Source organism: Narcine bancroftii, chromosome 4, assembly GCF_036971445.1.
Source record: "Narcine bancroftii isolate sNarBan1 chromosome 4, sNarBan1.hap1, whole genome shotgun sequence".
Lineage (NCBI taxonomy): Eukaryota > Metazoa > Chordata > Chondrichthyes > Torpediniformes > Narcinidae > Narcine > Narcine bancroftii.
In genome coordinates this window covers 77,479,251-77,499,980 of record NC_091472.1, presented here as the reverse complement: position 1 = coordinate 77,499,980, position 20,730 = coordinate 77,479,251, and the positions used below count along the sequence as shown (strand labels likewise).

General features: G+C 40.0%; 1 protein-coding gene across 8 annotated transcripts in view; it reads left to right on the top strand.

Moving 5' to 3' along the window:
* The window catches only part of wdpcp (WD repeat containing planar cell polarity effector), a 291,775-nt gene that overhangs the window by 166,774 nt on the left and 104,271 nt on the right, over positions 1–20,730 (top strand). For all 8 annotated transcript variants that reach the window (XM_069931706.1, XM_069931705.1, XM_069931702.1 and 5 more), the window contains one exon: positions 19,952–20,561. In XM_069931706.1, the coding sequence (XP_069787807.1) occupies positions 19,952–20,561 (610 nt within the window). The remainder of the gene's footprint in view (positions 1–19,951; positions 20,562–20,730) is intronic.

Here is a 20,730-nt window from a genome sequence, read left to right as displayed (position 1 = left end):
TCCCACACCCAATATTACCTTATTCCTAAATACCCCCCCCCCCTCTCTGAGTTGCCCCTTATCCCTTGCCGGGCAACCGCAACTCCCCTTTCCATTTGGATTGCGATCCTGTTCGCAAGCATCAACTGATTTTGCAGTGACGGTTATTCTCTCCCCCCCAACCCCCCCAGAAAACACTTTTTTTTTACACATATAACAAAGTTCTCCCTTTTTTCCCCTACTTCCTTCCCTTCTTTCCCTTCTTTAAAATATACATTGTTTTTACATCTTTATATATACTTTATTGCTGTTCTTCATTCTTATTACATCTCTTCATCTCTCCTTCTGTCCTGCAAGCGTTCTGCAAATTCTTGTGCTTCCTCTGGATCTGAGAACAGTCTGTTTTGCTCCCTGGGATAAATATTTTAAGCACAGCTGGATGTCTTAACATGAATTTATAACCTTTTTTCCATAGGATTGATTTTGCTGTATTAAACTCCTTCCTCTTCTTTAAGAGTTCAAAACTTATGTTTGGGTAAAAAAATATATTTTGACCCTTGTATTCCAATGGTTTATTATCTTCTCTAATTTTATTCCTTGCCTGCTCCAGTATATTTTCTCTTGTTGTATATCTCAAAAATTTTACTAAAATGGATCTTGGTTTTTGATGTATCTGTGGTTTCAGAGCTAGTGTTCTGTGTGCCCTTTCTATTTCCATTCCTTTCTGTATTTTTGTCATTCCCAGGACCTTTGGGATCCATTCTTTTATAAATTCCTTCATATCTGTGCCTTCTTCATCTTCCTTTAGGCCCACTATTTTTATGTAGTTTCCCCTACTATAATTTTTATGTTGTTTTGCCTACTATAATTTTCCAACATATCAATTTTCTGAGCTAACAACTCTTGTGTCTCTAATTTTTTTATCACTTTCTTCCAATTTTCCTCTTAAGTATTTTAATTCCATTTCGACAGCAGTTTCTCGTTCTTGCACATTTTCTACTCTTTTCCCTATTTCTTTCATGACTAGTTCTAATCTTTGCATTTTATCTTCTATTTTTTTTCAATTTTCTTTTAATTTCACTAAATTCTAATGACAACCATTCTTTTAGTGCTCTCATTTGTTCTTCAAAAAAAGCTTTATCTATATTCTGTTCATCTGTTTTACCTTCTATTTCTCTGTGAAGATCTTGGTCTTCTTCTTCCTCTTCTTCTGTGTCTGAACCTGTGTTTGTGTCTTCCTCTCTTCTTTGTATCTGTATCTGTTTCAATTTTTTTGATGAGTTGCTTGTCTCACTTTGTCTGGCATCTTCTTGCTTGGCCTCTTGCTGTTGGTCCTCTCCTTCTGAGCTGCTCATCTGTTGGGCTTCTTGCTGTTCACCCCATTGACTTTCTTTCTCACCTGGTACTTCACTCCCTCTCCTGCCGCTTTCCTCATCTTCCGCTGAGAGCCCTGGTGTCGGGCATCCCTCAGCTGGTCGCGCCGTGATTGCCTGCTCCTCGGCTGAGCCCCCCTTCCGTTGGTGTTTTCCTTTACCTTAGATTGAGCACTGCTCATGCGCGACTCCTTGCGCATGCACAGTTGCGCACTTTCGTTTGGCTCAGAGTGCCATTTTTGCAGTCCACCGGTCAGGGGGTTGCGATTCTGCAGGGCCAACACCAATCTCGGAGATTAGGCGCTCTTCGCCACCATGGCTCCCTGTTCCTTCGTGCAGTTAAGGCCTTCGCCTTTCTTTTCCGGTGTCTTTTTTTCCCGTTGTTTTTACTTTTTCCTTCTTAGGTGCCATCTTCTTTCTCTTCTCTGCAACTTTATCTTTTATTTCTTATATTTTAAATTTGCTGAACTTTGTCTTTTCTCGACTTTTTTTCTTCTTTTCTGGAGAGGGCTGGTTTAACCCTACCGGCCACTACTCCATCACGTGACTCCTCCCATTTTGGTCCCTTTTAAATCTTTTCCCTCTCACTTTAAACCTATCCTCTCTGTATTAGAAACACCTACTCTGTAGGAAAAAGGCTATGATTATTTACCTTAGCTATCCCCCTCATGATTTTATAAACTTCTATAAGATCCCTCGTTAGTCTCCTGTGTTCCAGGAAGAAAGTGTCAGCCTCTCCTTATAATGCAAGCCTAATAGTCCTGGCAACATTCTTGTGACTCTTTTTACCTAAATTACATCATTCCTATACTTGAGTGACTAAATTCTGTGCATGATTCTCCCGAAGTGTGATCACATCTTGTGATGTCACATCCCTCCTGTACTCTGTGCAATGTCTAATGAAGACAAAGGAGGTGCCTTTTCACCACACTATCAAGCTGCATAGCCACTTTCATGGAACTATGTAAATATGCCACCAAGTCTCTTTGTTCTACAACACTCTGGGTCCTCCCATTCACTGTGTAAGCCATGCCCTGGTTTAACTACCAAAGTCCCACATTGAGCATGTCTGAGTTATATTCCATCTGCAATTCCATAGCCCATTTTCTCAGTTCAACTAGATCTTGCTGTAATTTTAGATCACCTCCTTCACTGACTGGTATACCATTAATCCTTCACTATTTAGAGATCATTAATAGGTAACCCCCAAACACAAGGGAAGTAGTTGATTAGCCATTAAAAAAAAGGTTAATTATGTTTGAAAACATTTTTGTCTACCAGTACTCAGTGATCAGTGCAATCTTTGGCTTGGCTTCGCAGGCGAAGATTTATGGAGGGGTAATGTCCACGTCAGCTGCAGGCTCGTTTGTGGCTGACAAGTCCGATGCGGGACAGGCAGACATGGTTGCAGCAGTTGCAAGGGAAAATTGGTTGGTTGGGTGTTGGGTTTTTCCTCCTTTGTCTTTTGTCAGTGAGGTGGGCTCTGCAGTCTTCTTCAAAGGAGGTTGCTGCCCACCGATCTGTGAGGCGCCAAGATGCATGGTTTGAGGTGAGATCAGCCCACTGGCGGTGGTCAATGTGGCAGGCACCAAGAGCTTTCTTTAGGCAGTCCTTGTACCTCTTCTTTGGTGCACCTCTGTCTCGGTGGCCAGTGCAATAACAGTCAGGTTAATAACAATTGTTGGCTAGAGATAAAGTGTCTTGGAGTTTAAACTCTTTGCCTTCAGTTGCTCTTGCTATTATCTTCTCACAAGCTCACCACATCCATTCACATCTCTAAATCACCATTTTTATCTTTCCTTTTTCCCTAATCAGCTCCTTTTCCTTATGACCCTTTGATATGCTCAGTTTTCCCACTAGTAACTGAGATGGTATACCTGAATATTGGAAATAATATTGTTTCAATTAGATGTCAATGGATGGAGGAAAGTACCAATGTAGCCTGTGGAGCTGAATATTTAAGGCATCATGGGAATAGGGACATTTTGCAAGTTAGGACAATGGTGCTAAATTTTGAATTAAGTCAATTTTGGAAAAGTAGAATAATGTAAAGCATGTAGCAGTGTATTGGAATTGTTGGATCTGGAGATGAAGGCATGAATGAGTATTTTAGTAGATAGACTAAGGCAAGGCTCTGATGAGGTAACGTAATGGAAATGGATAATCTTGGATTTAAGGTACCAAGCTTATCTTAGTTGTATATGACATCAGGAAATGAACAATTCATTTAGTTTCAGTTGAAAGGGAAAGAGATGAAACTCGTTATGAGGAAGCAGATGTATTGAAGTCAGTAACTATGAACAGTCACCAGTTAATTCAGAATCAGAATTTATTGTCATAAACATGTCATGAAATTTGTTTTCAGGTGGAATCACAGTGCAAACATTTATATAAACCATCTTACAAAATAAATAAAAATAGTGCAAGAAAAAGTCAAAGTAAGGTAGTGTCTGTGGTTCATTTTTCATTCAGGAATCTGATTGCAACAGGGAAGAAGTTGTCCTTGTGAAGCTAAGTGCTCGTCTTCAGGCTCCTGTACCTTTTTCTTGATGGTAGCAGAGTGAAAAGGATATGGTCTGGGTGGTGGGGGTCCTTGAGAATAGAGGCTACTTTCTTAAGACCACCTGTTATAGATGTTTTTGATGGAATGAAGTCTGGTGCCTGTGATGTCGCAGGCCGAGTTAACAACACTCAGGAATTTTTTGTGTCCTGAGTGTTGGCACTTCCGTACCAGACAGTGATGCAACCAGCCAGAATGCTCTTCACGGTACACCTGTAGTAGTTTTCAAGAGTCTTCAGTAAATCTCAAACTCCTCACATAGTTGCTGGCGAGCCTTCTCCGTGATTGCATCAGCATGGAGACACCCGGAGAGATCCACAGTGATGTTGATACACAGGAATTTAAAGTCCTTCACCCTCTCCACTGCTGACCCCTCAATAAGGACTGATTCATGTTCTCCTGATTTCCTCCTGAAGTCCACAGTCATCTTCTTGAGTGCAAGGTTATTGGAATGACACTACTCAACTAGCTGATCTATCTCCCTCCTGTATACTTCCTCATTGCTGTCTGTGATTCTGCCGACAAATCGTGGTCTCATCAACAAATTTGTTGATAGCATTGGGATTGTGCCTAGCCACACAATCATAGGTGTAGAGTGAGTGGAGTAGTGCGCTGAGTGTGTATCCTTGAGGTGCGCCTGTGTTGATCGACAGTGAGGAGGAGATGTTGTTTCCAATTCGTACTGACTGTTGTCTTCCAATAAGGAAATCAAGGATCTAGTTGTGTAGGGGTGTGGAGGCCTAGAGTTTGGATCTTGTTGACCAGCACTGAGAGAATAATAGTGTTGAAGGCTGAGCTGTAGTTGATTAAGAGCCACTGTTGTATGAGTTGCTGTTTCCTAGGTGATCCATAGATGAACAGAGAGCCAGTGATATTGTGTCTGCTGTGGAGCAATTGTGACAGTAGGCGAATTGCATTGGGTCCAGTCCTTTACGTGTTAATTCTGGCCATGACCAACCTCTCAAAGCATTTGATCACTGTAGATATTGTAATGATAGTGATCGTGTTTGCAGGGCCACTAACAAAGCCTTAATTAAATTTACTGTTTGATTAGACTTGGCTGCAAGCAGGGGTATGACAGAAGGCAGGAGACACAGTATGCTGATCAGTAATGGAGGCTTGCAGCCTCATAGCATGACTCATGGTGCTGTTTACAACAACTTTAAAGTAAAGAACCCTTTCCTTCATCCATGTGTTGTCTAAGAACTCACATATACAAATACAAGATGAAACATGGTGTCAGAATTGGGCTGAAGGAAATTTAAAGGAAATACTTTAAAAGGTAAAATCTAAAGTCAGCAATTTATCAGTGAAGAGAAGTTAACAATGAAAAAAATAGGATTACATCTACCAGCAAAACTTCAGCTGACAGGTCTTCTTCTTTGGCTTGGCTTCGCGGACGAAGATTTATGGAGGGATATGTCCACGTCTGCTGCAGGATCGTTGGTGACTGACAAGTCCGATGTGGGAGGCACGGTTGCAAGGGAAAATTGGTTGATTGGGGTTGGGTGTTGGGTTTTTCCTCCTTTGTCTTTTGTCAGTGAGGTGGGCTCTGCGGTCTTCTTCAAAGGAGGTTGCTGCCCACCGAACTGTGAGGCGCCAAGATGCACGGTTGGAGGCGATATCAGCCCATTGGCGGTGGTCAATGTGGCAGGCACCGAGATTTCTTTAAGCAGTCCTTGCACCTCTTCTTTGGTGCACCTTTGTGTTGGTGGCCAGTGGAGAGCTCACCATAGAACACGATCTTGGGAAGGTGATGACCCTCCATTCTGGAGACGTGACCCACCAACCGCAGTTGGGTCTTCAGCACCTTGGATTCGATGCTTGCAGACTCTGCCAGCTCGAGTACTTCGATGTTGGTGATGAAGTCATTCCAATGAATGTTGTGGATGGAGCGGAGACAGCGCTGATGGAAGCATTCTAGGAGCCGTAGGTGATGCCGGTAGAGGACCCATGATTCGGGGCCAAACAGGAGCGTGGGTATGACAATGGCTCTGTACACGCTGATCTTTGTGTGTTTCTTCAGGTGATTGTTTTTCCAGACTCTTTTGTGTAGTCTTCCAAAGACGCTATTTGCCTTGGCGAGTCTGTTGTCTATATCTTTGTCGATCCTTGCATCAGATGAAATGGTGCAGCCGAGGTAGGTAAACTGGTTGACCGTTTTGAGTTCTGTGTGCCCGATGGAGATGTGGGGGGGCTGGTGATCATGGTGGGGAGCTGGCTGATGGAGGACCTCAGTTTTCTTCAGGCTGACTTCCAGGCCAAACATTTTGGCAGTTTCCGCAAAACAGGACGTCATGCGCTGGAGAGCTGGCTCTGAATTGGCAACTAAAGCTGCATCGTCTGCAAAGAGTAGTTCACAGACAAGTTGCTCTTGTGTCTTGGTGTGAGCTTGCAGGCGCCTCAGATTGAAGAGCGTCTTCATTGTTGAGGTCTTTCATGGCTTGTTTCAGCATCAGGCAGAAGATGATAGTAAAGAGGGTTGGTGCGAGGACGCAGCCTTGCTTCACGCCGTTGTCAATGGAGAAGGGTTCGGAGATCTCATTGCTGTATCTGACCCGACCTTGTTGGTTTTCATGCAGTTGGATAACCATGTTGAGGAACTTGGGGGGGCATCCGAGGCGCTCTAGTATTTGCCAAAGCCCTTTCCTGCTCACGGTGTCAAAGGCTTTAGTGAGATCAACAAAGGTGATGTAGAGTCCTTTGTTTTGTTCTCTGCACTTTTTTTGGAGCTGTCTGAAGGCAAAGACCATGTCTGTAGTTCCTCTGTTTGCGCGAAAGCCACACTGTGATTCTGGGAGGACATTTTTGGCGACACTAGGTATTAGTCTATTAAGGAGCTGACAGGTAATGTGGCTGAAAATTAGAACAGATTTAAACAGCATTTTGAATTGTATTTAGTGGCAGTCGGAGCAGATGAGAAAAGTGAGAAAGTGAAGGCATCCATCTTCTTACATGTCATGGGTGATGAAGCCCTGGAGGTGTATAATAACTTCACATTTGCTGCTGAAGGAGACAAAATGAAACTGGAAAAAATAATGGAACTGTTTGAGGCATACTGCATACCTAAATATAATGTGATGTTTGAGAGGCACAGATTTTTCACGTGCACAGAAAATGGAAAAAAGTATTGATCAATATGTGACTGAATAGAGAAACAGAAGCAACTCGCTGATAAAAGACAGACTTGTGTGTGGTATTCCAGATAATAGCCTAAGGGAAAGACTGCTGAGAGAGCAAAATAGAGACCTGGAAAAAGCCATAGCACTCTGTAGGGTTGCAGAAACTGTAAAAATGCAGGCAAAAGAGCTGTTCAGTGAAACTTGCTGCAACATGGATGCGGTGAGAAAGAACAGATATAAACCGTTTAACAAAAAGTGCGCCAATGTGGAAAGAGAGGCGTGGCCAGCAAACAAATGAAAGGGACAATCGAAAGCCATGTCATCAATGCAGTGCACAACACCTACCAAAAAATTGTCCAGCATATGGTAAAACATACTATATGTACAATAAAAGCAATGATTATGCCCGTTGCTGTAGGAACCAAGTGCAACAAAGCAAAATTCATGCAGTAGATGAAAGGGAGATAGAGGAATTCTATGTAGATATTGTGACTGAAAACAGAAAAGAAAACAGAGACTGGATGTTGAGATTAAAAATGAATTGCATATATATTTCAGTTAAATTGGATACTGGAGCACAAATTAATGTAATATTAGAGACTGATTTTAAGAAGATTAGACCCAAGATGTATGGAACAAAAGTGAGTGACAGGGTAATGAAGTTCTAATATACCAGTGCAAGGAGAATGCATGGTCAAAGTGAAACACAAGGACAAAAAGCACCTGCTAGCATTCATCATGGTACCAAATGATGTACAGGCCATACAAGGTTTAACAGCCTGTGAGAAACTGAACCTGGCAAAATGTCCTCGTTATGGAAAGCGAAGGAGAGACAGTCTATGATGAACTCATGAAAAAATACAATGACCTATTTCAGGGTCTTGGCTGCCTTCCAGGAAAACACACGATCAGAGTGGATAAAGGTGTGCCACTGATGATACATCCATGCAGACAAGTTCCATTTCTGCTTCAAAAGCAACTAAAAGCAGATTTGGACAGGATAGAAAGCCTGAACGTGATTCAGAAGATAGATGAGCCAACGGTGTGGGTGAGTTCACTCATTGTTGTGGACAAAAAGAATGGAAAGCTTAGAATTTGCTTGGATCCAAGAGATCTAAACAGAGCAATAAAGAGAGAACACTGTAAGCTTCCAACGCATGAAGAAATCATGTCACAGTTTGTAAATGCAAAGTATTTCAGCAAGTTAGATGCATCATCAGGATTTTGGCAGTTAAAATTGGATGAAGCAAGTTCAAGACTGCACGTTCAATAGTCCATTTGGCAGATACAGATTCCTAAGGTCACCATTTGGAATTGCCTCAGCTCCTGTAGTGTATCACAAAACTATCTATATGGTCTATGAGCACCTGGATGGAGTTGATACCTCAATGGATGACATCATAGTTTTGGGAAACATGAGAATGAAGCAAGATGAGAAACTCAGGAAAGTGCTGGAAACAACAAGGAAAGCAAAGCTGAAGCTGAATAGAGAGAAATGCCAGCTCGGGGTGACAGAACTTACATTTGTAGGAAGATATTATTGGCAGTGAGGGCATCAAACCAGATCCCAGAAAGATGTCCATCATTGGAAACATCCCAAGGATGCAAAAAGGACATGCAGAAGTTTAATGGATAGGTCAACTATATGGGTAAATTCATATACAATCTCTCAGAAAAGATGGCTCCATTGAGAAGACGAACAGAAAAGAACGTTGAATGGGAATGGAATCATGAGCATAAAAAGTCATGAGGCGAACTAAAGAAACTGCTCACAGAGGAACCAGTTCTGAGGTTTTACGACCCATCAAGACCCATCAAGATATCATTAGACGCATCACATGGTGGGCTTGGTGCAGTTCTTCTGCAAAAATATCATGACTGGCAACCCATTGCGTATGCATCATGCTCAATGACAGACACGGAGACACAATAAGCTCAAATTGAAAAGGAACATCACATACGCATGTGAAAGATTGTCTAGAGCTGTTGACGCGAGACTGCCCACAAACATCAAAATGGATGAAGACGTGAATGCCTTCATGGACATGATCACAAGTGCACTGCGCATGTCAGATGCAAAAATGTAGCTCATAAAGTCAGAGACAAACAAAGATGAAACAGTGAAACTGAGAAAAAAACATCTTGAACGGATGGCCCAACATGAAGCAAGATTGCTCATCTGACGTTTCAGAGTACTGGAACTACAAGGCGGAAATATCAATGGTTGAATACATCATCTACAAAGGAAGCAAAATCTTTATCCCAAAGAGTCTGTGAAAAGAGATGCTAGAAAGGATCCATGGAGGACATCTCGGAATCAAAAGGTGTTTGAAAAGAGCACGAGAGGTGATGTACTGGCCAAGAATCAACAATGATATAACAAATGAAGTGTCAAACTGTACAATATGCTGGAAATATCAAGCAAGCAATCCTACAGAACCACTAAAGCCACACCAGCATCATACAGACCTTACCAGAAGGTAAGCACTGACCTATTTGAATGTCAAGGGAAGGACTATCTTATAGTCACAGACTATTACTCACTGTATCCAGAGGTGTGTAAACTGAACACCTCCACTGCAGATTCTGTAATAACAGGTATGAAAGCCATATACTCCAGACATGGCATGGCAAGTGAAGTCTTCACAGACAATGGACTCCAGTTTTGCAATTTAAAGTTCTGACAATTTGCCAAAGAGTGGGACTTTGTACACACCATGTTAAGTCCTCATTTTCCACAGTCCAGTGGTCTAGTGGAAAAATCAGTACAGACAGTGAAAAGACTGATGAGCAAGGCAAAAGACAGTGGAACAGACTTCTACCAGAGCATGCTAGTATGCCGCACAATGCCGCTCGAGTGTGGTATTTCACCAGCACACCTCCTTATGGGTCCTAGGCTAAGATCAAACCTACCCATTCAGAACCTCCTAAAAATAAAAGAGCAAGAGGAAGTGAGAAAGTTCAAAGAACAACAGAAAGAAAAGCAAAAGTATTACTTTGACAGAGGAACAAAAAACCTACCGGAACTAAAAGACAAAACAAACTTATGGACTCAAAAGGGAACTGTCCTTAGTGAAGTCCAACCAAGATCATACTTCATTCAGACAGATGAAGGTGCTGTTCTGTGAAGAAATTGTCGAGATCTTCAAATGGGATCAGCCACATAAGATGGAAAGATGGATACGGTTGAACAACCTGAATACACAACTGAGAAGACATTGTCAGAGGCAACAACTCAGATTCAAGGACAATCAATCAGGAGATCGTCGAGACACATGAATCCTCTTAAGAGACTCAACGAGAAAATTTAAAGCCTCCTGCTATAGAATGAAGTCGTGCTATCTTATTCGTTCTTCATGTTTTAGGGTATATAAATGTGAACACACAAAACAAGTTTAAAAAATGTTAACAATGTTGATAATAATGAAAATGTAAATTCCTGATGTTAAAGTTAAAATTGCAGAGTTATACAAAGAAAATATGTTAGTTAAAAGTAAGTTACATTTGTTTTAAGAAAGGGAGATGTAATGATAGTGATCATGTATGCATGGCCACTAGGAAGGCCTTGATTAAAGTTACTGTTTGATTAGACTTGGCTGCCAGCAAGGGGCTGACAGAGGGCAGGAGACACAATATGCAGATCTGTAATGGAGGCTTGCAGTCTCATGGCATGCCTCATGGTGCCGATTACAACAACTTTAAAGTAAATAACTTTTTCCTTCATCCATGTGTTGTCTAAGAACTACACATATGAATACAAGATGGAACAGGTATTAGTGCTACTGGGTGATAGTCAATGAGGCAGCTCACACTGTTCTTCTTGGGCACTCTTCTCTTGATCCTGTTGATTCTTGAGCCCTCTTCTATTATTATAATTTTTTATTTTTCACATTGTGAACTATATCAGCGAAAATATGTACAAACGTTTCTCATTAAATATACACAGTGGCATTTTTTCCCTTTTTTCCCCCTTTCCCTCGCTCCCCTCTTCCCACCCACCTCCAAAACCCATTAATATTCAACATATACAATACAATAAAACCATAAAACAATATCTTCACACAATGGAAAATAAACAAGAAAAATGCGTCATCTATTTATTACACACTGAATCTAGTCATTTTGTCTTCTTATCATTTTATGGGGTGGAGGTCCGAGGCAAGCCCTCTGTTATGTTCCATGTATGGTTTCCAAATTTCTTCAAATAATGTGACTTTATTATTTAAATTATATGTTATTTTTTCCAATAAAATAGATTTCCATGTACCATTGCTGTATTCTCAGGCTCTCTTCCATTTTCCAAGTTGACATACATTTTTTTGCTACTGCTAAAGCTATCATAATGAATCATTTTTGCGCTTTATCCAATTTGAGGCCTAATTCATTACTTATGTTATTTAAAAGAAAGATCTCTGTATTTTTTGGTATGTTATTTTTTGAAATTTTATTTAATATCTGATTTAGTTCTTCCCAAAACGTCTTCCCTTTTGTACATGCCCAAATTGCATGTATTGTTGTTCCCATTCTTTTAACTTTTGAGGCGTGATATATACCCTGTGTCACCAATTATACTGTATCATGAGTAACTTTGTGTTTATTGTATTCTTCATAGTTCCAGAACATAACTTTTCCCATAATTCATTTTTTACCTTTATGTTTAAGTCCTTTTCCGACTTTTGTTTGGGTTTATAGCTTATTTCATCATTTTCCTTACCTTGCAGCTTAATGTACATATTTGTTATAAATTTTTTAATTATTATTGTATCTGTAATCACATATTCAAAGCTGCTTCCTTCAAGTAATCTCAATCTGTTTCACAATTTATCCTTTAAATAAGCTTTCCGATGATGATATCCAAACATTGTACCATGAATTATTCCATTTTGTATTTCATCTGTTCAAATGTTAATAAATTATTTCCCAAAAAACAAATTTCTATTCTTTTGATTCCTTTTCTCTCCCATTCTCTAAAGGAAAGGTTGTCCATTGTAAAAGGGATCAATGGATTTTGCGTCAATAATAATTTTGGTATTTGGTAATTCATTTTTTTCCTTTCTGCGTGAATCTTCTTCCATATATTAAGTAAATGATGCAATACTGGTGAGCTTTTATATTGCACCAACTTTTCATCCCACTTAAAAAGAATATGTTCTGGTACCTTCTCCCCTATTTTATCTAGTTCTATCTTAGTTCAGTCTAGTTTTTCCTTTGTCTGGTAAAAATCTGATAAATACCTTAATTGTGTGGCTCTATAATAATTTCTAAAGTTTGGTAACTGCAAACCACTTTGGTTATACCTCTTGTTAATTTATCTAACGCTACCCTCGGTTTCCTCCCTTTCCACAAGAATTTCCTTATTATTCTCTTTAATTCATTTTAAAAATTCTGTTAAGGGAATTGGTAACTTTTGAAATAAGTATTGTATCCTTGCGAACTTGTTCATTTTAATGCAATTTACCCTCCCTATTAACGTTAGCAGTAATTCTTTCCAATGTTCTAAGTCTTCCTGCAATTTCTTTATTAGTGGCTGATAATTTAGTTTGTACAAGTGGCTTAAGTTATTATCTAACCTGACACCGAGGTATCAGATTGCTTGAGCTTGCCACTTAAATGGTGATTCTTTTTTAAATTCTGTATAATCCGCGTTACTCATTGGCATCACTTCACTTTTATTTGCGTTGATCTTGTACCCCGATATTTCTCCATATTCCTTCAATTTCTTATGTAATTCTTTTATTGATATCTCTGGTTCTGTTAGGTATACTATGATGTCATCTGCAAATACAAAGGATGAATAATAAATATTCATAGTCACCATGGTGCAAGAGCAGAAAATGGCATTACAATAGTGCAGACAGCCCTTTTTGTGATGTCGGATCAGTCCCTGTTAGTGGAACCAGGGGTAGTTTCAGAGCCTGATAATCATTGGAAAGAATCTGTTCTTGAACCTGGAGGTGCTGGTCTTCAGGCTTCTGTACCTTCTCCCTGAAGGCAACATTGACAAGAGGTTGTGACGAGGATGCTGGGGGTCATTTATATTGTTGGCTGCCTTCTTGTCTCACCTGGATATTTTCAGTGCATTGGAGGGTCAGAGCCTAGAACAAACCATATAACCATAACCATATAACCATTAACGGAGCGGAAACAGGCCATGTTGGCCTTTTTAGTCCGCACCGGTTCACTGATTTTGTGCGCCCTCTTCAAGCATTGGTCCCGGTAGATCTTCATTCAATAACGATGGGCGAATTCAATGCAGGTGGAATCAGTCGTAGAAATGTTAGTGAAACGTGCAGTTCAATACTTCTGGGCACATTCACCTGTTGTGAAAAAGCTGATACCAGATTCATACCACGAAGGAAGAGGTAAGTCCAATGAGATGTAAGCTTTATTATGATAAACTAACCTGGCTATATTTCCTACCTTCTGCAATCTACTGCATTCCTGGGCACTCAAATGGCCAAAATAGACTGTGATGCAACCAGTCAGTATACTTTGCAGAGTGCACCTGCAGAAGTTTGATAGAGAATTTGATGACATGTCAAATCTTCTCAGATCTCTTAGAAAGCAGAGGAATTGGTGAGCATCTGAGGATGACTGTTGAAATTGGGATAGTGGTCCGGCATGCTACTCGACAACAATCCAACATAGTCAGCAAAAAATATAAATGCAGGAAGAACTCAGCAGGTCAAGCAGTATCTATTGTGGGATATGAATTGTTGACATTTTGGGTTAAAACCATGTATCAGATGCTGCTTGGCCCGTTAAGTTCCTCCAGAAGTTTATCTTTCTGTTCCAGATTCCAGTAATTGCAGTCTCTTGTGTCTCTATCTGAACTAGTGAACTTGAGAAAAACATACCTTGTCCGCAGTATATCTATTGCCTCCTCTATCGCCTCCTCTACAATTCCCAGGTACTTTTATCCCATTGGCAAGACAAACTCACCAGAGGAAGTAGCATAATAGGAGAGATATAATAACTCTGCATGTCCTCACCATGAAATTTGATGGCATTAGGTCAAATAAACCTGGTGACCACTGGTGATCCTTAATGATGAATATCTGTTCAAGTCCACTTGAAAGTGGCAAGGGCACAGAATGTGTGCTGTTGATGGGAACTTAAATATTAAAACATCAGATGCAGGTGCAATAAGTACTTAAAAAGGTAAATTGAATATTGACTTTTATTGGATGGAGGTTGAACTTTAAAAATACAGACGTATTATTGTTGCAGTTATACAGGCTATTAGTGAGGTCACACTTACAGTACCACATACTGTTTTCTTTTTTAAAAGAAATTATGTACTAGCACTGGAGGCAGTTCAGAAGAAATTCATAGGGTCACATAACCAAAACAGACCTACCTACACTAATCCCATTTGTCTGCATAAGGCCCGTATCTTTCTATGCATTCGAATATAAGAATGTATTTAAATACCTTTCAACCATTTTGACGTTATCTGCTTCTACCATTTCCTCTACAAGCATATTCCAGATAACCAGCACTCTCTGTGTGGAAAAACTTTCCCCTCTGATTGCTTTTATATTTCTCTCTTCTTTCCTGAAACCTGTGCCCTCTTGTTTTAGACTCCTTTGCCTGGGAAAAGTATGGCTTTTCATGGCCTATTGATCTTGTCCAAGGATAACCATCTATTCCAACCAACCTCCTGGGAATCTCTTCTGCATTCTCTTTGTCACCAACACTTTTTTTTTTGTATCGTGACAAACAAAACTGCATATAATACTCCAAATATGGTATAATTAATGTTTTGTAGAGCTGCAACATGATATCCCAACTTTACTCAATCTCCCAACTTATGAAGACAAACATACTAAATAGCAATATCATTACCTTATTTATCTGGGTTGCATCTTTCAATGAGGTATGGCTTTGAACCATAAGGCCCCCTGTACAGCAAATCTCCTTAGGTCCCTGCCATTTACTCATAGATTCATAGAGTTATATGTCACCAAAACAGGCCTTTCAGGCTAACCAAATCATGCTGACCAAGTTGTCTATCTAAGTTAGTCCCATTTGACATATATCCTTCTATACCAGGGGTGGCCAACCTTTTAATTTTTAATTTAGACATACAGCACAGTAACAGGCCATTTCAGCCCAAGAGTACATACCAGGGGTGTAGGTTAATTGGGCAGCACTGACTCATGGGCCGAAATGACCTGTTATGATGCTATATGTCTAAATTAAAAGAGTGGCCACCCTTGCATACCTATGCAGGGACTGTCTGACTATCATTGTTGTAATTGTTCCTGCCTCTACAGCCTCCCCTTGCAGCTCATTACATATACACACCGCCCTCGGTGTGGAAAAAGATTCCCTCTGGTCCCTTTTAAATCTTTTTCCTCATAGCTTAAGCTATACCTTCTTGCTTTAAACTCCACTAATCTGGCATCCCTCTGTCCAACTTTCTTGCTGGTCTATGCCCTGCAGTCTGTAAATCAATGAATTTAAAAATGAATTGTCTCATTTCAGGTAACCGGAGCCCAAATACTCCACCTTTGTCCCAACATTGCCCCACTACCCTAAGCTACCTGTTACCCAATTTCCTTTGCTCCACACCTGTTTCTATTTGCCATCATCTCAACCTTTGTTCCTTATCAGATTCCAGCATTTGCAGCCTCTTGTGTTTGCACTATAACCTTCCAGTTTCTGTCTTTACCTCCACTCTTACCCAGCCCCTTAACTTAGCTCCATCAGTCAGTCCATCATTCCCCCTTCTCACCTATTTTGCCCCTTCCCCTCACCACTTAATGCTGGCTAACAGTCTCAGTCCTGATCTAGAGTCTTAACCTAAAATTTTGATTAAGTCTCTGCTTCCTTAGATACTACCAAAAATTGTCAAAAGTTTTCTCCAACTGTATGCTTAGACAATCTTCTTAGCAGTCTATGACTCCACCAATTTTTGTGTTGTCTGTATCCTAGTCACTCTCTCCTCCTTTTTTTTACAAACACACGTGCATTGATCCTAGTTCCAGATTTCCAGTCAGAAAATCATCCAGTTATCTTTACCCTCTGAATCCTGTCACCAAGCTAACATTGAATCCTGTTACCCCATACACCTTCCTTAATGGTGCTGGACCTTGTCAAAACATTTAAGTAAACTACAACGATAGCACTGCCTTAATAAATTTTCATAGTTACCTCCTCAAGAAAACTCAGTCAGATTTGTTAGCCATGATCGCTCCTGCTCAAAACTCCATCTGATCAGTCCCTGCTTTTCCAAGCAAATGCAAGTCCTGTCCCTCAGAATTTTCTCCAACAACTTCCCTATGTAAGACTCATTGGCCTTTGGCTTCCAGGCTTATTCCTACTGGCCTTTTTGAATAAGGAGACAATATTATTCTCAATGGGCTGAATGTCCTGATTCTTATCCTGTCGTGGTCTTTTGGCCTATCTCCCATGGCTAAGGGAGACTCAAAAAAATTGTTAGACCCCAGCAATCTCCCCTCCCTTCTTTCCTGATATATTGATGAAATAACATCCCATCCCGCACATCTTTATGATGTAGGAGGGAACTAGACATCTGGAGGAAACCTTTGGATTCACAGAGAGAACATGCAAATTCCATCTGGTCAGGATTGAACCTGGTCTTTGGTAATGTGAGGGAGCCGCTCTACCAGCTAAGCCACAGTGCCATCCCTGTTCCTAAAGGAGATGGCTGCCAAACTGAGGCTGCAGCAGATCAGTTTTCTTGAACAACTTCTCACCAACCTACCTTGTAGAAAAATCGATCCATGATGTCACAAATTTCACAAGCAGTACATCAGAACTATGAAGTCCTGTCACATCCAGTGAATGAATGTTTAACAGCTAATGGGAGGAGGAGATTCTAAAAATGCCCCATTCTCATGTTGGGGGAAGGGGGACGCGGAGGAGGGTTTCCAGCATGAGTAAGGCTAAAGCTTTCCAAACCTGATGTACCCTGATGTGACAAGTTCAACTTCCTCCTCCATTTATTTGCATGAAATGGGCTAAGATAATTGGAGCTACCAAAGGCAATATTGCCAGAGAGCATCCTGGCTGAAATGTGGAAGTCATGCCCTTCAGATTTAGCTGCATATTTAGCCATGCATTGGAACACTGCCATTTATTCAACAATTATGAAAATCTACCTAGTTATGACCAATTCATAAAGGGTAGAACAACTCTAGTTAACTACCACATGATTAGTTTATTCTCAGGTGTCAGCAAAGTAATTGAAAATATTTTTGTTAGCAGTTCTATTATTTACCTGCTCATTTATGGCCAATCTGGTTATTGCCAGGATCTCAATGCCTCTTCATAGTCTTAATCCAAATGTGGATCTGAATTCCAGAAGTGAGAAGAGAGAGCACCTGTTCTTGATAAAAGGCATGCAGCACAAGGGCCCTTGGTAAAACTGAAGCCAATGGCATCAAAGAGAAAACGCTGCAACATTTGGAGTTTTACTTCACAGAAGATCATTGTGATTGTTTATCCCAGCTCCAGGACTGCAGGAGTTTCTCAGGCAGTGTCCATGGCCTGACTACTTGCAGCTGCTTCATTAATGACATTTTTTCCATCATAAAATAAGAATTGGGTCTGTTTAATAATTGCACAATGTTTAATTTCATTCCCAACTCTGCCAATGAACCAAATTGCAGATACATGCAGCAAGACTAAGACAATATTCATGCATGGGCTGATAAATGGAAAGTAACATTCATGCCATAAAAGTGACAGACATGTTAGCACAAAGGTTGACCACCTATCCATAACATTTGGTGAAGGCATTGCCATCACTAATCTTTTTCCATCAACATTCTGGGATCTTTACTGATGAGAAACTGAATCAGCTTCGTGGAGAGCAAGAAACAAACTAGGTATACTCTGGTGAGTGGTTGCTTTCTCAAACCTGAAGAATTGTGAGAGAATTTACTGGATGAATGTATCTCCTAGCAAAAAGAAGAGGGTTAGAGAGAAAATGTTCTCTAACCATTCTTGTTTACTGCCCTGGGTACACAGTGACTGCAATGCGAACCATCTTCAAAATACATTGAAATTACTCACCTAGGTATTTTGACACCATCTCCCAGACCTTCAGCCTTCTCCACCATAAAGCACAAGAGTTCCATGTAGATGAGAACATCAGCATCACCTACAAGTTTCCCTTCAAGTCATACTCCAGCCCCTCTGCTTCTTCATCATCAAGGAATCTAAATCTCTATCCATCAACATAGTGAGAGCACTTCCTCCAAGGTGACTGTGAAAGCTCACTGCCCCCTTCTTGAGGACATCTAGTGATGGAAATAAATGTTGAACACCACTGGTGCATGTTCCCTAATAAGTAAATGAATAAATAAAAACCTGCAGTGCCTAAAGGAGCCTATGTATCTTCAAGAGGAAAGAATTTTGCTCTCTAATTATTCTGATGTGCCTTGTTTTAATAAACTGTTCTCACCTTGGACAAGTCATTGAATAAAACTTGCATGATAGATTTAGTGAATCTGGTGAAAGAAGCACCCTTTGGAATTGTCAGGTGTTTGTTCTGCTGTTCAATGATTGTTATTAAGAAGGTGCGTTCTGAATTGTGAAGGTTAGTTGTGACTGAGCAACAACAAAATCCCATTCAAATCACAAGAATATCTACAAAGAAAAGGCTTACGGTTCTTTACGTGGTCAATTTCATTGACAGTTTGAGCCTATTCCTTTAATGTTCCTATTTAGGTATCACAGAACCTTTTTCTCACAGCATTGGAAGGGTTCTATGAAGCTATATTTTGCCTCTATTGTGAGATGTGTCCATGTGAATGAAGTATTTACTGTCCTGGAACATGCTTTGAACTAATTATAATTGTAACTACTGCCTGTGGATATTCCTAGGCAAATACATTATTTGCTTCAATCAATACCACAAGATCTTTGCACTTATTTTTTTAAATAATATGGGAGGAGGTGTATCCATAAGGAACAAAGGGAGAATGGTGCATCAGCTTTGGAGACTACTGACATTTTCATTCATTTTTTTCCTTTTGCACCGTGCGGTCCTAGACGGTGTGGAGGTGAGTCTTTCTTGAAGAGATGTTCAGTTTTTCCAGCCTTGATTTCAGGGACCAGTAATACTGTAACTACCAGATCATTCTAAGTCCTAAGCAGTTCAGTAAGGTCTTTCAGGGAAGGAAATTTGCCGTTCTTCTCTCTTCTGGCTTGTATGTGACTCCTGACAAAACAATATAATTAGTTCAAAACTGCTTCCTTATTTTGAGCAGTTAGAGATAGGCAATAAATTCTGGCCTTGTCTGTGATATTGACATCTCATAAATAAAATAAATCTACTTGAAGGGCTGAAGAATTTGCTTTTGTGATTTATGCTACCTGGCTTCAGACTGTTTAGCAAATGACTCTTCGGACACCAAAAGGTCATTTTCATCTTTGCCCATCATATCTGCCAATGTTATCTTATTTCAAGGATTTCTTTAGGTCTTGTTGATTGTAGATCACAACTCCATCCCCCACCATCCCATCTCTCTTCTGCCTAATGATTTTCAATTACAGTTTCTGTTTAAATACAGTTCTGACCATCGTTCTGCAGCAGCTATTGTAAACACCAGGTTCTTTTCCCCTTTTGGCAATGGATTCTTGGTGAATAGCAGAATTTTCACAACCAATCCATTTTGCACTCAAAATGAATTTGCCCTCAGTAATAATATTGCTAGGTTTCCAGGAGGATTAGATGGCTAAAGGGAAGCTGTTTCACTATTGTTTTGATGATGTCAGAATAATTTGAGAACTGTATATTTTTAAAACTTTGTGCTTTGCTTTATAAATTTGTATTATTTAATTTTCCCAGTAATTTTGAAATAGCATAGTCGCTCTCCAGCTGTGATGTTCATTTTTTTTTTGCTTTATTTAATTTGTACACTGTTTCATTTTCATTTCAGATTTTAAGCTTTATACGTACAGAAGGCGATCCACTGAATGTTGGTTTCAGTATTAATCAACCAAATCAGGTCCATACAGTAGAGTGCTTCATCAATCTGGACAAAGAACCAATGGCAGACAGCTGCATTTATGAATGTGCTCGGAATAAATTACAGCGTGTGGCAGTCACTAGCATCCCATTGAGGTCCAAGGCCACTTGCTGCAGCAGAAATATTATGGAAGACAAGCTTATCCTAGGCTGTGAGGATTCTTCACTAATTTTATATGATGCTTGTCGCAGGATGACTTTACTGGCTCAAACTGATCTTGTCCCTTCTATGATGGAATGGCATCCTGATGGTGCAATAATTATAGTGGGCAACAGTCAAGGTGAAGTTCAGTGTTATGATATGGCATTATCACCTATGAAGATGCAGTTGTTAGCAGAGGATGTAAACCCTTTAACCAAACTTCAGCTCAGCCATTTCTTTGCTGTGACAAGCAGAATGGCCAAAATTCAATGGACAGTTCCTCAAGTTATTTCTTTAAACAATGGCAACCTAAATGTGCATGATCTCCTGTTTCTAAGATTTGACAAAGGGCCTGTTGGAGTACTCTGTCTGAAATTAGGTGAGCATTTCCATCTTAATAATTAATTTGTTCTTTGTAATATTTCCTAGAAGAATGCAATGTTGTAAATAGCTTAACTTACTTACATTTACTAACTTGATTAAAATCATAATTGTCATTCATACTTTATATTCCAATCTGTTGATATTTCTGAATTTACAATATGAAA